Source organism: Temnothorax nylanderi, unplaced genomic scaffold (assembly GCF_030848795.1).
Source record: "Temnothorax nylanderi isolate EJ_2023f unplaced genomic scaffold, tnyl_v1.0 TNYL_tig0011_pilon, whole genome shotgun sequence".
Taxonomy (NCBI): domain Eukaryota; kingdom Metazoa; phylum Arthropoda; class Insecta; order Hymenoptera; family Formicidae; genus Temnothorax; species Temnothorax nylanderi.
The window spans coordinates 735,328-752,346 of NW_027249073.1; the positions used below are offsets into that span (position 1 = coordinate 735,328).

Sequence of the window (17,019 nt, forward strand, 5' to 3'; positions counted from 1 at the left end):
GCCGCCGCCGCCGCCGCCGCCGCCGCCGCCGCCGCCGTCAGTGGATGGTGGAAGTCCATCCTTGATGGAGGTTACTCCGGGGCATCGTCCCACATCTCCTTGGATATGAACTTGCGTCTTCGTTCGACTTGCCGGTCATCTCCCTTCGGCTTCTCCTTCCTCGTCTCCTTCGTCCTTCTTCCTGCCACCTCCACCGGTTGTCCGCCGGCAATACCTTCCTGCCTCCCTCCCATCCTAACCCGGACTTGTCCCCCTCGTCCGCCGTCTCCAGACTCCTCTATCTTATTTCGTCTCGCTTCTCTCTCCCTCCCCCCCCCCTCTCACGTTTTCTCCCCCTTCGTTTTGCCTAGAAGACACTGTGCTACGTGAAACGCGCGTTCTTCACAATTTTCAGTGTTTTTACTCTCGGTTCGTTGTAATTATTTGCCGTTTTATTGATGGAGTCTTCGATGAGACGCAGTCTCACGGTTAATTAATCTCTGTTTTTTCTCTCACTCTCTCTTTCGCTTCTCCGTCACTCCCGTCTCTCTTTAGTCTTCCCTTTCTCGAGCGTTTTGTTCGGAACAATGACTTTCGTAAAATAAGAGATTTTTTAAATCAAGGAATTATATTCTTACTTATTTTTTCTATAATTTTTGTCTACATTAATTGTAATTGCATAAAGAAATATAACGTAGCACGAACGCAAGCGATTGTTGCAGAAGTATCTTTCGCGCAATGTTCTTGAATGGTTATCGACTTTTGATTTACGCCATCTTCATTAGGGGTTCATGGCCGAAGAATTACATCACCGAGTCTCCCTTTGCTTTCCTCCGGTAGCGACGAACTCCCTCTCGACTTCTGTGCGAACGCCACGGAAAGTCAACGGACAAGGTAGCGCGACCCGGATTACACTCCGAGGCATCGGTTCCTTCGCACTTTTCTTCTCTTCTTCGTCTCGAAGAGATTCCGCCGCGCTCGGCTCAGGGTCAAGGCACTCTCTTGGAGGAAGCAACCAGCGGAGGCTGCCCTCCTCCTCCTCCTCCTCCTCCTCTTCCTCCTGCTCCTCGTTCTTCTTTCGCGTCCTTCCACGAAGCCGAAAAGAGAAGCCGAGTTCCTGCCTTAATCCTTCTCTCGCTCTCTTCCGTCATTCCAGCGCCGGTCGAGATGCCGATAGATGGGACGCCGGCGAGGTCATCTCTTTCATTTTCATGAGAATTGTTAAACTCGAGGACGCGCGCGAAACGGCGAACGCGTAGGGCGCCTCGTCGCCACTGGTCATTCAACTCATTGAATTATCTTCATTCCGCGTATACAACACGTTTCGTTCTTGCTTACCGCTTGCTCGCTACCGCTCGCTTCTCAGATATGCAAATGTTTTTCTGATACAATTTATTTTTTGAACAAAGAGATTTTTTTTAGATAAGACTCTTTGATTAACATAATATACGAGCAAACATTATTCTAAAGCAATTACGAAGTTTCATGTAATCAAATGTAAGATATTTACGAAGCGTGAAATAAATTAAGCATTATTATTAAGTGTATCTCGAAATTTTGGTAAGTTATGATCACTTTCACTATTTTACCGCTACATCTCTAATGACTATGGATAACATCGATATTTTTACTTTCTGACATAATACACGAGTCTTGTCGGGTCGAATGTTTCTTCGTTGTTGCTTCCAATATTCTTCTTTAGTCCCTCTCACGATCCGCGCACTCGGTATATGCCCTTCCACGTCGGTCTCTCTGTCTCCGAGGTGTTACAATAGTCGCCCGCAAGCGGGGATGCTAATGTCGCTCCTCACAATGTCAGCGGCCAAGGATTCGTGTTGGCGGACAGGTAAATGGCCCGAACGTTGAACCGACGAATGACCTCCGACAACAACGGAGGCCGAGGCCCCCGTTTTCGGTGTCGAAATCATCTCACGCCGGAATAACACCGCTACAACAGTACGGCAACTTTTTACGCGGCGTCGCGTCGCTGTGATGTGCTCGTTGAGCCGATTTGCCTGTCCATTCCAAGACCAATTTTGTAAAAATTTAAGACGACGCGAAACTCTGCCAGTCTAGTTACGTATTGAGCGTTGGAAGCGTGAAAATTTTCAAGGCGAGCTGTGTGCTCTTATAAAATCAACGTGCAACCATGGAAAGTGATTAAAAATAAAAATAAATCCTTGAAAATAGACTCGCTTGTGCGTCATGGCTCTGCCAAGGCTTTGGATTTTTGTAGAAATAGCGGAAATAACATTTTGCAGTTTGTCACATTGACGTCTCAGAGCAGATGTTCTTTTTCTCCGAAATGTTTTTTCTATAATTCACAAAGATAAGCAGTGTAAATATGATTTTTTTAGAAATAATGGAAATAACATTTTGCGGTTCGTCACATTGACGTCTCAGAGCAGATGATTCTTTTTCTCTGAAATATTTTTTCTATAATTCAATAATAAGCAGTGTAAACAAGAGATATTTACGAGGTTCTACCTTTATTTTAAATCTCTTTTCCGTAGTTACACGAGATTACGTGAGAGCAGAAATTTCCCCGTTTTTGACATCATAACATACGCATACGTGATTAAATTGATTAGTTTTAAATATGTAACATCGATCCTTAAATTTCAATATTCACGGAAAAGAATATATTGAAATTAATTATGTTTGCTCCACAAATCTATCAGATTTCTTGGAAATCGAATGGACGCGGTTTGGGAACGTTTCTCTTGGCTCTCTCGGTGTGCGAAAGAAAAAACAAATGGGTTTTATAGTTTTATTTATATCGAGGAAGGCGTCCGACAAGACTACGCGGCAAACGCCCGCGCCGTGTTGACCTCGAGATTGAAGGCTTAACAGTCATTCTACAGTGAGATTCCGATGTCAGACAAATTCGAGGTAGATGGACAGAGACGCGAGGGACATATGGGAAATGGATCAAAGAAGAAAGATGCTAGAGGAGAGAGAGAGAGAGACGAAGCCAGAACCCGGCGCAGTACGAACCAGCTCGCCGAGGATGTAACGTTATGTCTATTAGATTCCGGAGAGGGCCAAGAGGAACGTCATGACCAAAGTCCACAAAGAGACACGAAGAGCAAGATTAGGATTCGAGTGGACAGCATCCGAAGCTGTCCCGTCTCCTCTGGGGATAAGGACGGTTTATGAGAATTCTCATACAAGCTGACGTATACGAAGGAGCAGAGGCAATTTATCGTGTTATTACATATTCTACTGCAGTATCCCAATTCTCTTCGGAATTATGTTATTTCGCATCTAATATTCAGAAAACTTCGATATATCAAATAATATTCAAATGTACCAAAAGTTTCGCGTGTTCTATTATTTAAATATAATCAAAATAACAGATAAGACGTATGTTAATGAATATGTATTTAAATATTATTTAAATAACAGAATTTTTTAACTCGACTAATAAGTGAAGCAAATCAATCACAATTCTCATGAACGTTCTTCTGTCTCTCTCTCTCTCTCTCCCTCTCTCACGTGAGTCTTAAATATTTTTAATTATTTATGTGGCGCATAGTATGCAGCTCGTGACGAATATCCCTTTGTTCGTTGGGTCGATAATAATTACAATTACAAGCGAATGCCTATATATTAAGCTCGCGCTTGCGTGGACGAGTCCCGTGGAGGGATTTTCAGGGACAGTGTCGAGCGGAGCACGAGCGGGACAGAGTCAAGGCGAACGGTGACGTTTGTGGGGGTCGAGGGGGGGGGGGGCGGAGGAGAGAGAACGGAGAGCCGGCAAGCCTCTCCGAGGAGAGAGGCCATCAGAGCGCGCTCGCTCTCCCTCTTCGGGACGCGGTCGAAGACACGAGACACCACCATGGTCGCTCGTTACATAAGTAAGGTAAAGGATCTCCTCTTCTCTGCTCTCCTTGAGTCGATCCACATTCGCGATTATACCACTTTCCATCGACCTCTCCTTACCCCGAGCGCGGTACGCTCGTTCGCGCATGTAAGCGCGTACGGGTCGTCCGCGCGTGTGCGTGTGGCCCACGTGTAATTATCAGTTCGATTCGGAGCTGTTGTAGAATTTGGCTTACAGCGGACGTGCGTTGGTTAATAAATTTACAGAGCGACTCTGCATCGGGAACGCGCGGGTCGTTCTGTTCAGCGGATTTAAACGCGATGGGGAGCGTAACTTCGAAAAGGAGATTAATTTTACAGAAACGGGGTAGCTAAAATTGGGACATGAGACATTGAGAGCAGGAGAAGGAGAAGGAGGAGGAGGAAGAGAAGGAGAAGGAGCAGAGAAAGGAGATCTGGGAGGCTTCGAGCGATAATGGAGCACCGATGGGTAAGTAATTTATTCGCTATCTATTTATGTATTTCTTAACCATGAAATTGATCCCCCTCCCCCCCGCGGGAATGGCGACCGAAGCGCAAATGGGGCGCGTCTCAGTTTTGTAACACTGCGTACGCAATATGCATGTATATCTTTTATTATTTTAAAATATTTAAAATAATATTTACAAAATGATTTCCGTATTTGGACGTGCAATTTTTAATATTTTTCTCGATCTTTGGAATATATTGCATTCTAAAGTATAGATATCATGAGATAGTGATGAGATACCTGCATGTGCAATTTTTAATTAAGTAATTGACAATTAGTTGTAGCTCAGACTTGATTTATTATAAAATATATTTTTTACAATTAAACAATTAAAAAAAAAGTTAGATTCAGAAATTTATAGATCTTATTACAATAACGTAATTTTTCATACAAAAAACGTTCTATAAAGAATTGCAAGATTTCAAGTATTTTATCTGTTTATTCTTATATAAAGACACATATTATTCTTATATAAAGAATATATAAAACATAAAGAATAATATCATTTTAAATATCCTAATCTCTTATTTTTGTATAAATATACAAAGAAACTAAACATTATATAGTTAAATTTTACTTATTTTCTTGCTAAATATTAAGAGCTTATAATATTTGCATAAGAAATTGCACTACAAACAAACATATAATTACAAGTATCTTTTCTATTTCTGTATAAAAAAAGTAACAATCATGAAAGCTGATAAAATTTGAAGAGAATTTTATTTTTTGTAAAGACAGAAACTTTTTCTTCGTACATAAAGAAATCATTCATGAGTTTCTACGCTAAAAGCGCGGAAAAAATTTGAAAGAAGATATTCGTGTTTAAAGATCCCGAAAATAAACCCACAGACCACCTTTTGGTGTTGATAAAATGGCTCCAGGAATCATCTTTAAGGGTATTTGCGTCCTCGGGGATAGTTCCACGCTATATTTTCTCAGAATTATAGCCAGACCTGCCTTCATCTGTAGCTGGGCCATTCTCATCCCCACGCAAAATCGCGGACCTTCGCTAAAGGGAAGAAAGGCGAATCTCTCGATGCTGTGTTTTCTGTCCGAGTTGAATCTTTCAGGATTGTACTCTTCAGGATTTTCCCAGTATTGCGGATCCTTTTGCAAAGCTTGAACCGGTATCAGGACCTCCGTTCCGGTTTGCACGCGACAGACAACTCCATCCGAGCCTGTTTGACGCTTTTTAGCAGGATTTTCAATTGTGTACTGGAAAATGCATAGGTCAAGCTTTTTTTGATGTTGAGCCACTTTTCGCCGGAAAGAACGAAGGGATTATATGACGCGAGCGGATCCACTTCATAGTCAATATTGATGGTGTTCTCAGAGAAACTTGAGAAATTGGTTTTCAGCACCGTTTTCACCAACTCCGGCTCGAGAATCATCAACGACGGCGACGTAAGTTGGTAAATCTCGATCATGCTGCGACCCTTGTTATCCTTGCAGATATTGTAACAGAAATCGCCGAGGTTTGTCTTCATGCAGATTACCAACAGCATGTGACCGAACCCCGGCAAGGCTCCATCCATGCACGGAACGCCACGGTTTTGCCAGTATTTGTAATTTCGCGTCAAGTAGAAATAGAGGGCTATAAGCGCTCCGAGAATCAAAGACACCAGCACAACGGTCATATTGCTTCTCTCGGATGACAAGTGACTTGGGCTATGTTCAAATATACACTGCCAGAACTTAGAGTTCCTATAATAAGAGTTAAGCCAATGTGGTGATGATTTTTTATTGGTCCCGCCATATGTTTCAGCCAAGTTAGTGGGAGTGAGACAAACTATAAGTGAGAGTGAGACAAAGCTATCATGGTCGCCATATGCTTCAGCCAAGAAGTTAGTGGGAGTGAGACAAAGCTATAAAACGGTGTCCTAACTCTTATTATAGGAACTCTACCAGAAAACTCACATTGTTCCTTTTCTATTTGCATCAGACTTGCAACCGGTTTGCACATTTCGGCACTGTTGCCTACTGCCATCTCCATTCCTTTTGTTTCGCAGCATCAACTGCTCGCGAAGATTTGTGATGCTCGAGGTCAGGAACGATATTAATTTTAAATTGTATATAGGTCTTCGGCGAGCGTTGCCCGTGCTCTGTTCAGAACTGCCAAATCTAGACCCCAGCCTGACTCGTAAATCAAGTGGTGGGGATACTACGCGCGCTCGCGGCGCTCTTCGAGCTACGGCTAGCTTTGGAATACTAGACGAGGACAGTCACACACACATTATGTTCTGTCTATATACTACCTATACACTACGGTATATATACTACCAGTCTGGTAGTACGGAAGAATTCAGCGCGCGAGAAAAAGACAGAACATAATGTGACTGTCCTCGTCTAGTATTTCGAAGCTAGCCGAAGCTCGAAGACGGACCGCCGAGCGCGCGTAGTATAGACCCCACCACTCGATTTACGAGTCAGGCTGAGGTCTAGATTTGGCAGCTCTGAGTAGTTTGTGCATACATAGAGAATCACCGTTCCAGAACTGTCGTCAACGCTTTTATACGGATTTTGGGACCGAATTGGAGTTCATTTATTTTGTATTAAAATGGAGAGGAAACGTTCGAAATAAGTCTCGTTTTTGAGTATAATCTGAATCAGAGATATAGATATTAAAAGTGCTCACATCTTTCTATTATATTATATCTATTATTCTATTTTATAGAAGTCAGCTCTATACTAGCTTAAGGAAAAATCTAAAAAAGGATTTTTTTAGAAACTCGAAGTATTATCTTTTGATTTAATTTTTTATAATTATATCTCTATAAAAAATAAATATATAAAAAATATATTAAATAATACATAAATATTGTATTTTTGAATCGACTTTGTGAAGACATTGTAAAAGACAACAAAATTGCAATTTACAAAACTGCAAAGAGTATAAGACTTCGCACGTAAACTTACGAATAACTTTCTTGGAAGGTATCTCCCGTTTTTTGCGGGAGGAGTCCTCGAAATTCTATAGCGCCTAGGGGCTCCGGGTGATGTAAAAGAGTCATTGTAAGTGGGCTTGGATAAATTGATGTCGGAACTGATGAAATAAATTGTAATTTGGAGGTCGTCATCCAACGGGTGGCTCGCTGTCACGCAGGAGAGCCGAGCGTGCATTGACCTATCGTGTGACCTCCGACAACACGACCTTAATGCCGATGATGAACTCGAGACGCCGATTTACGTGCGGTGACCCTGCACATATTCAACTGTGTGTGCCGAAATAAATTTCCACTTCTGCGATGCATGTGTGAAACCAGTCTTTAATCTTTATACAAATTGCTGAAATTGAGTTTTAGCAGCAAAAAAATGAAATAAGTACTGGAACCGAAAATTACAGGCCCATTACGTTTGACGAGAATATAATTGTACAACATTGTACATTATTCATAGTCTTTTCATTCATCTTTTTGCTTTTTGTTTTAAAAATTTAACTCAATTTAATGGAAATTGAATTAATTTTATGACAACTCCATCTATTGTTAACGTTTATTTAAACTGGAAATTGTCGTTAACATTTTATTATAAAGAAATATTGATAAAAATTGGAAATTAATGATTTAATTAAAAGTATGTCAACTAAAAAGTTATAATAATTTTTTTATCACAATTGTTTTATCATATCGCGTAAGGAAATAGTACAGACATCTATAGAAGAAAAGAGAAACTAATTTTACATCTGTGGGTAGAACATCATCAGCAGAAGATGGCTTTACCTGATCTGCTAGATGGCAGCAGAATAAACGTCAGACGTTTAATTATGTTTCTGTTCTAATTAATCTATTTAATTTAATATCATATTGGACAATCTTGTATTGACGAATTGTTAATCAAATCAATTTGATCGTATCACAGTTCTATAACTGTGAATTATAATTCTCCTGAAAGTGTAATTTCAATTCTTGATTAAAATTTACGATTAATTATTTTTTATTAATTATTTCCTTCAGGTTTTGCAGGTAATATAAGTAAATTAGAGAATCAATTTCTGCATGTATGAATTATTACCCACTTTTGAAAAAGGCATATAAATCGGAAATCGTATTTAAAATTATTTTCCCTTTAATGCTAAATGATCGTCCCGATGCATATTATATGTACGTTACCTCTTGTCATGAACGGCTGTTTTCATTGCATGTTTTGATAATTCGTATGTTAAATAGATTAATAGCATGTAAATTAATCAATAGGCTGTTAAGAAGCATTAAGAATAAGCATTAATATTCATTACTTATTTAAAGTATTTAAATTATTTTTATAAATTTTTTTTTTCAAAAAGTGGAAAAAAATCTTAACACATTTTGTATAAATTTTAAATTATATAAATTCTAAATTTTTAATTCTATACTTAAAAATTAAATTAAAAATTTATAATTTATAATTAAATTTAAAAAATATATTATAATAAATTATATATTATATTATAAAATAAATTCAATTTACATTCTTAATTTAATTTTTAAATTTAAATCTAGTGGTGTGTTCTGGTACTATTAAAAAATCAAATTCTATAAGTACCTGAATAAGATTAGCTATTTTTAATTATTTAGTTTTTTAATGTATTAATAATAAGTGACTATTGTTAATTATGTGTGTGTATTAATATATTAAATAACTATTTAACTTTTTATTTCTGTGTGTCAACAATATTTAACGTTAAAAATACAAAAATTTCGTTAATTACGAGGTAAGTGAGTTGGTAATTCATTACCATCGTGTAATGAATTCTCTCTATCATTCTCAATTTCAGTAGAATTTTCGATGATAGGAGATGAGGTAGAAAACCCCTGTGTAAATAATTACATTTATTTATTTATCAATTTTACAGTGTAACAGTGTATAGGATACGCTGAATATAGAATAATCTCTTTTTTTATCGTTTACTAATTAAGGCGATTAGTGTGTGTAAGTGACTCCGTCGGATAACATACATATTATATTATAGCACGTGTGTGACTTATATTGGTTGCGATTAACAATTCGAACGTTCGCGGTTCGAGCTTGTCTCGTAGTTCCCGTGTTCGTGGACTCGGTTCGCGCGGCGTTACACTTACCTTCGTTCGCGTTGTATAACAACAGATTTGATATTAAATAACGAAGTAAATTACTGTAAGTTAGTTCCCTTTTTTTTTTACTCCTATGGTATTCGGTGCGGATAAGGCCACAATTAGTATTTCCGCGTGTGCGTCCGTCGCACACTCGTTCGCATGTATGTATACTTATATGTGTGAGTATACTCGTGTATGTCCGTGTACATGTAATGCATATGTAATGGATAAGAGCTTTGTCCCTTCTCTTTCCCCTACATCTTTTTTCAACAAAACTCTTTCAACATGGTATTGCAAAAAAATGTTCGCAGCATGTGTGTGTGTGTATATCTGTGTCGTGTACGCATGTGTCATGTGTCATATGTAAGTGTGCGTGCGTGTGCGTATGTATGTAAGTGACGCGTGTGTGTGTATTTGTGTGTGCGCGCGCGATTTACACGGGGTAATGATGGATCCCTACGTTGCGCGCCTATTTCTCTCGACGAACGAGAGAAAGGGAGAAAAGGACCGAGAAGAGAAGAGAGCCGGGACATCGTGAAAACCGAAACACGTACATATTGTTTATCGTATTCTGCTTCGACTGACGACACGCGTGTATGTAACGTGTACAGAAACCGATAAATCTTTTGATAAAAAAAATTTTTCACTCTGCCGATTCTTCGGGCATTAAAATAATTTTCTCTCAAAATCCGAATATAATGTATTGACCGTTTTGGAAAATCGTGTCGTGTAATATATGGAAAATTGGTAGAGATAGATTTTCTCATTTCGCAGTTCCGTTTATTAATAGCTGACATTATATTGTTCGGATATTAGATACGAGAGAACAGAGTGTCGTACAAAGAAGGCAAGAAAAGGAAAAATAGTGTCGGATAGACCTGTGTCAGTGTGTGGCGTGGATGTGTACGTGTTAGACCGTCGCGTTTTTCGCGCGGGTGCGAGTCGAATAGAAATAACATCGCTATACGTATATCAAATTTTTAGTTCTTCATAAGAATATATAATAATATGTAGGACTCTCTTTGTGCGCACACGCGCGCTTATCTCTCTACCATTGTACAAAGCAAAAACGTTATTAATATTAGTAACATCACGAGAGCACGCGGAGCGCTTAGGCTTATTCATTATCCTAATCGACGTGTCCGTATATCAACGATCGTTTTATTACAGTAAGGCGATTTGATTTCTCTTCATCAAGCTCGCTGGTTGCGCATCCTCTCCCCTTTTTTTTTGTTTCTTCTCTCCCGTTCGTATCTCTTTCACTACCCGATGTCACGCGGTGATCGAGCAGATCATTTCGAACACAGGCAGATTCGCGTCAGTGTCCTCATAAATACACGTATAGAACGAAATAACGAATAGACTAATGTCGCTACGACTACGAAGCTAGAAAGGACTCTCGGCGCCGCCTTCCTTTCCGAACGATCAGTCGACGATCGTGAAATCACTGTGCCGACCAAGACGAGGACTTGGTCAGAGGATTCGCGAGCTTGGCCGTCCTCTGAAAGAAAGTCGGCGCGGAAAATCTCGTCGAAACACGTCGGTTATTCGTAACAAAAATTATCGCGGCGCTAACGCGAAAAGGTTCTGCTTTTCTTTTTTAATTTATAATTTTTATTACGTCTCCCCGCGATCTCTCGTCTCTCGATGTGAGCTCCGCGAACGTTCTCTATCGTCTGCGTGCGTCTCTCAAGTTTGACTTGACGGTCAATAAGATTCGCGACGACGGTATTATTATGGCGTGCAACGGAATCCGCTTGACTATACGGATTCCGCGTCGGAGCGCGTCTTGCTCCTCATCCTTTCCTCTCCCTTCGCTCCTCCCCTGTCGATACCGCTGTCAATCTCGTCGTCGTGAAGCCGCGCGCCTTACATCAGCTTCATCTTGGCGCACTCGGGGCAGATGATGTCGTCGGCGTCGGTGATGAAGCCACGTCCGACCAGCGAAGTTTTGCAGCCCGCGCAGATGAAGCAATCGTTATGCCAGTGCCTGTCCTCGAATGAGATGAAGCGAGTCCCGCCAATACCTGCAAATTAATCGATGCAAATCGCGCTTGGATTAAGCTTAATTCCAGCTGTTCACTTATATCGCGTTCGTGTATTGTATTCGGAATTGTTTCTAACGGTAAACGCGCGTATATTCGTTAAAAGATCTATTATCAAATAACAATGAACGCTCCATTGAATGATCGGTTATTATTGGAGAGTCAAATCCATTTAAGTCATTAACTGTTGGATTTTTTTGGAAGATTCAGTTTCTTAAACCTTTCTTAATACTTATCGTTCGATATTTATTAACAAGAAAAGAATTTTTTTATTAATAACTAATAAAGGTGATACCCACCGGTGATCGGCTTGGAGCAAGCGGTGCACCTCTTGGCGAAGAGCTCGCCGAAGCAGTCGGCGCAGTACGGTTTGTCGTCGCGCGACGTGAATCGTTGTCCCGCCAGGGAGTTGTTGCAGTTGCTGCAGGTGAAGCAATCTCTGTGCCACGGCTCGTTCTTGTATGTTACGCCGCCGCTGGTGATGATCTGCAACAAACAGTTCGCGATATCTCATATATAGGACAAGTCGTTTCATCGATCCGTTGTGTCTCTGCGACGCAATTCACTCGAGTTTTTTAAAACACACTTCATAGAACTTATTTCTCAAGATTTCGCTTCAAAACACGATGCGAAGAAAATAACAGAAACAGAGAGTAACGGTAGCAAGAATCGATTAACTGACTATCCGCATAAAAGTTCAAGTTGAAAAAGAGATGAAGGACTATATATTTCTAGGTATATATATATATATTATGTAGACATATAGGATATAAAAAATATATATAGAAATAAAAAAAACTCTTTTAATAACGTTTTTGCTTTAAATATATATATATATATATATATATATATATATATATATATATATATTTACGCAAGCACTGATATCGACGCAATATGTGTACAAGTGGTTGAAGAGCTGTTTGACAGATGATATTGAAGTTACATCATACGTATCAATAGAAAGGAAACGAGTTCCAAAGATTGCAAGTGATTTATGAAAGATTTATGGAAGGATGTTAAAAACACGCGGACATTTAAAAGCATACAGGACTTTTGTCGAAAATAAAAGAACGTCTATAATTTCGTGATTGATACGTTTATATTATATGAGTTAAATGAATAACCGAATGCTGTTGGCCGTTTCATTTAACGACCTACGTAACTGTAAAGCATCAATACGAATGCAGCATCTGTATCAGTGACTTTATCGGATTGAGATTTATGATCTCGCAACGAGATCCCATTTTTGATTCGCCTGTTACGCTCGACGAGCTTTTTGCGCGACACGCAATAAACGAACGCGAGACGAGATCGCGGAGCAATCATCGATACAGAGAAAGGAGTGGCCCACCTTGTTGCACTTAACACACCGGGTGGCGAACTTGTCCTCGTAACATCCGGCACAGTAAATCTCTTGCTCGCGCGGGATGAAGCTCTTCGTGCCGATCGGATTCTTGCAGACCACGCAGCAGAAGCACTTCTCGTGCCATTGTCTGGTCTTGTATTCCATCTTCTTGGTGCCTGAAACATGCAAGCAACAAAATTGAGTTATAAATATAGTGCCTTTGAGATTGAATGACATTTAACTATATTTAACAATATTTTATTTATATTCAACGAGTCTAATAATAAGTAGAAGAGGAAGAGAGAAACCTGCGCACATTACTGTTTAAGTGTGTGTTGTTTAAAACACAGTATAAAAGGACCATCCAATTTTTCTTCCAATTTCCACTCTTACTTATTATTTTGTTTTTCAAAATCGTTTCATTCCCTCTGTTGAATTCATGTTCAATCGATTAAGAAAATATTGACGCTTACTGATGATTGCTTCGCAAGTTGCAGGAAATTGTAAACAAATTCAAGTTTCAAATAAGTGTAACGGGGGTTGCTGCGCTCCGCGTTTTAGCGTCCAGACGAGCGGGTGGTTGCGTGCGGCGACTGGTTGGCTGCAATTCTGCAAATCGCAGTCGCGTGCATCATCGCGTGTTTCGTTCGAGCACTCCGTCAGCTACGTACATGGCGAAATAAATTTTTCGTAAATTTCTTCGCGAGCTCCCTATTGGGCATTCGTCTATAAAACACCGTTCATTGCGAGCGAATTAGATCGATCCGCGGAATTTCTTCGCCCATGGTTTCGCATTTTGCCTCGTTCAGAACCTCGTTCGACCATAGAAAGCGTTCCCGTTTTGCTGCCGCGTATAGATTCGCTGTCTTTCGCGATCCGGAATTAGCACATGTACAGGTGCAAACAGTCGCACGGCCGGAAGAAATTAACCGCACTGCGGTCCCGGAGCTTTGATTGGCGAACCGCGTGATTGCGGTGAATTAGGAAATATAAATTATCGAGGCGTATAATAGGACTTTTATCCAGAAATAAAAGTGCTAATTTAAATGTGGCTTTATTAATAAAATATCTCCGCTGTTAATCTCTTTAGTTTTCGACATGATTTTTCAAAGATGTATTTCGATATGTATACGTGAAGATAAAAGCACCGCTAAGTCATCGGAACAATCGTAAGATTAGGATTTCTTTTTCACATTATTTTGCTCATCCACCACGAAATTGCCGTGATCTATAAATAGGAACAAAAAGGTCTCGGTTACTTGTTTTCATTAAGATTAGGAATATTATGCGAGAAACGTGACGTAACGTAACGTTGTCTGAGCAGATGAGTATTGTCGGTTCGTTATCGTGGTCACGTTCTGGCCCGTGACTCGAGAAACAGGCAGATAGCACCGAAGATCATTGACTAGGAAACGCAAACGTATTGTCTATTGCTAATGCCATTACTAATCTGAATCACATACTTCAAGTTAAAATTCTTACACCATCTTGATACAATAACGCGGTGATTATCATAACGTATTATAACGTGTTGTTTCATACGTGAAATGATTATGAAATGTACGAATATGAATATGTCCCTCAAAATTTTCTAAAGATATTTAAAAGTGCCGAACTAAATAAATATATTAAAAAATCATTTAACATTAAATTTTTTAAACATTTTTATATTAGGTTTTAAATTCTATGTACGATTTGTTTGCAAACTTACGAATTTCTTGAAATAAGCATTTATTTTATTTATTTCTATCTTAAATTTTAATATATCACATTCTTAATTTTTCATTTAATTAAGATAATACATTACGCTGTATAATTTTTCTTTCTCTATACATTTAATGAATTTTATATCTTATTTTAAAACTTTTGAAAATGATATATATGTTACACATGTAGAATCCAATTCAACGACGACGCAATCAAATCTATTCGCAAAGAAGAGTAGTGCGCGAACGTTTGTTTTTTTTCGCGTTTTTTATTTTTCCTGTTATGTCCGAGAGACACACAAGAAGACGAATTAATAATTCTGTCTATTTCGAAAGGTGATCTAAACCCCGGCCAAATGACACACTTAAATATGACATTAAGTATAATAACGTGTCTCGTGAATCATCAGCTCGATCCTAAATGTTTATGACATAGGATCACGTCTGAGAGACGACAGATCTCTCTCGATGACGATCGAAAAGCTTGTTTCATTAAAGAACGCTCAAATCTCATCTCCATCTTTTTTTCTTCGAAGATAGACGGATAGAATATGTTATATATACCACGACTTTGTAAAAACTAACTCTAAATTCTCTCCTTGACTGATCTCTTCAATGTGTCTGAAAAGATCACTCATTACCCTATCGAGAATAACGTTTGTATTATCGCATATCGACTTGAGTGCCGAGATAATTGTCTCCATCATCACCGATGTATACGTGATTATTGAACAGCGCGCAATATCTGTCAATACCAGCTCTAATTATCGTGAGCTGATTCGTTAAATTATTCGTCACTGATCACTTTGTCAAATTTTGCTCAATCTAGTCTTCCAATTATAACTGCATCGCCGCGGCCGTCCACAAACTACTAATTATTCATCCGTTGCATTATTCAAGCAACTAATTACATTTCGATCGCGGTGAACATAATAATTATGTTATAGTAATCAACTTGAGACTGCAGAATCAAAAATATTAAAGCAAATTCAATTAATTCATCTTACGAGAGTTTATGCCATTTTTTGAGAGAGTCTTTTGCTACAAATAAAAAAATGATATATCGCCAAAATTTCATTATTTTTATTATTTTTTTCATTAAAGAAGATATTCACATTCTATACATTAAGATCAATGCATTCGATCTGCAGATAGGATTTACTGGAACATCTATGATGTTCAAAATAAACATGCAGCATATATTCTTAATTTAGATATATCTTCATTTTTTTCTGTCATTTCTTTTTATAAATATCTAAATATTTTTTAGAAAGGTATATGTACATTTGAGATTTTTATTTTTACTACTTATAGTCATTTATATATGGAATTTTCAAGTGCGTTTACTTATTTCGATACTTTTCAAAGTGCAAATTAAAGGTGGACATTCTGATATTCATGTATCTTTCGTGCACGACATGCCGCCTCCTGGACCACTATGACTCAAGTAGAGATTCGTGACGTCACGTCAGCCAAGCAATACCTCCGTATATGTATAAAGTTGATGGCCCAAGGCTGATGTGGTAATCTTATGCGCGTCGCGTTGTAATCCACGCGTGTTATTCGCGCTATGAACGGTGCGTACATGTTAAAAATTGGGTATTTACATATCCTTCATCAACATCCAACATTTATATATAGTCGCCATTGTGAAGTAACCTTTTATATATAATCTTATCAGCATTCTTTAATCTTTTAAAATGTGAAGAATATCTAAAAAAAAATAGATATGACAATAATGATATTTTACCCACATTATTGAATGTTTAAATAAAAATCCACCAAAAAAAAACTGGTTACGGGTTACGGAGTTTATGAATAAAATAATGGAGTGTTTGTACTTAAGGCACTCAAGAGAGATGTATATTTAAAAATACGAATGCTTAATGTAACTGTAGTTATATTTCAAGACATAAAGCAATTCATGCTCCTTGACAGGACACGTGGTAACCGTATGGAATCGCACCTCATTGTCAGGCACGAGAGATGCGCTTTAACACCTACTTAAGAAGTGTCATTCACGCTCTTAAATGACCTGTTCGTTCGTCACGGTAATGAAGTATCTCCCGGCGCCGGTGACGAGGAAGATTTTTCGATTACCGCAGATACTCTCAAACATCATTTGAAACTCATCCTACTAACAATAAGTCTTTTCATATACATACATAACGCAATATCACGATTCTTATAATGTGTTTTCGTTGCGACCATTAACACGAGATGCATAAGAAGTATTTCAAACTACTGGATATCCATTTAATTAACTGTTTCTTTAGCAATAGACATCCATTAAGGCTTGTTAGTTCCCTCATTGGCCAGACGAGTAAACAATTCAACAGAAACACTATATCTATTTCCATAACTTTGAATGCCATTATTGATTATCATCATTCTTCTTCTTCGATGTTTGCCGATCGTTAATATGATCATTCAGATGAATTTTATGGTCATTACTCGTCAAATTGGTAACGCACCCTTCTAAGCTGACTCTATCGCGAGGCAGAAGCTGCCTCCTCTTTCCTACGTCAGGTCTAAA

At 38.7% G+C, this 17,019-nt stretch overlaps 1 protein-coding gene and 1 pseudogene across 10 annotated transcripts in view; both read right to left on the bottom strand.

The window, feature by feature from the left end:
- Positions 1-5,034: 5,034 nt before the first annotated feature.
- Positions 5,035-8,986, bottom strand: LOC139767641 (cytochrome P450 3A18-like; annotated as a pseudogene).
- A 142-nt stretch (positions 8,987-9,128) lies between these two features.
- The window catches only part of Lmpt (four and a half LIM domains protein limpet), a 116,463-nt gene continuing 108,572 nt past the window's right edge, over positions 9,129-17,019 (bottom strand). For all 10 annotated transcript variants that reach the window (XM_071697100.1, XM_071697099.1, XM_071697096.1 and 7 more), the window contains 3 exons: positions 12,784-12,953; positions 11,729-11,915; positions 9,129-11,411 (listed from right to left, as the gene is read on the bottom strand). In XM_071697100.1, the coding sequence (XP_071553201.1) occupies positions 11,254-11,411; positions 11,729-11,915; positions 12,784-12,953 (515 nt within the window). In that variant the 3' untranslated portion in view covers positions 9,129-11,253. The remainder of the gene's footprint in view (positions 11,412-11,728; positions 11,916-12,783; positions 12,954-17,019) is intronic.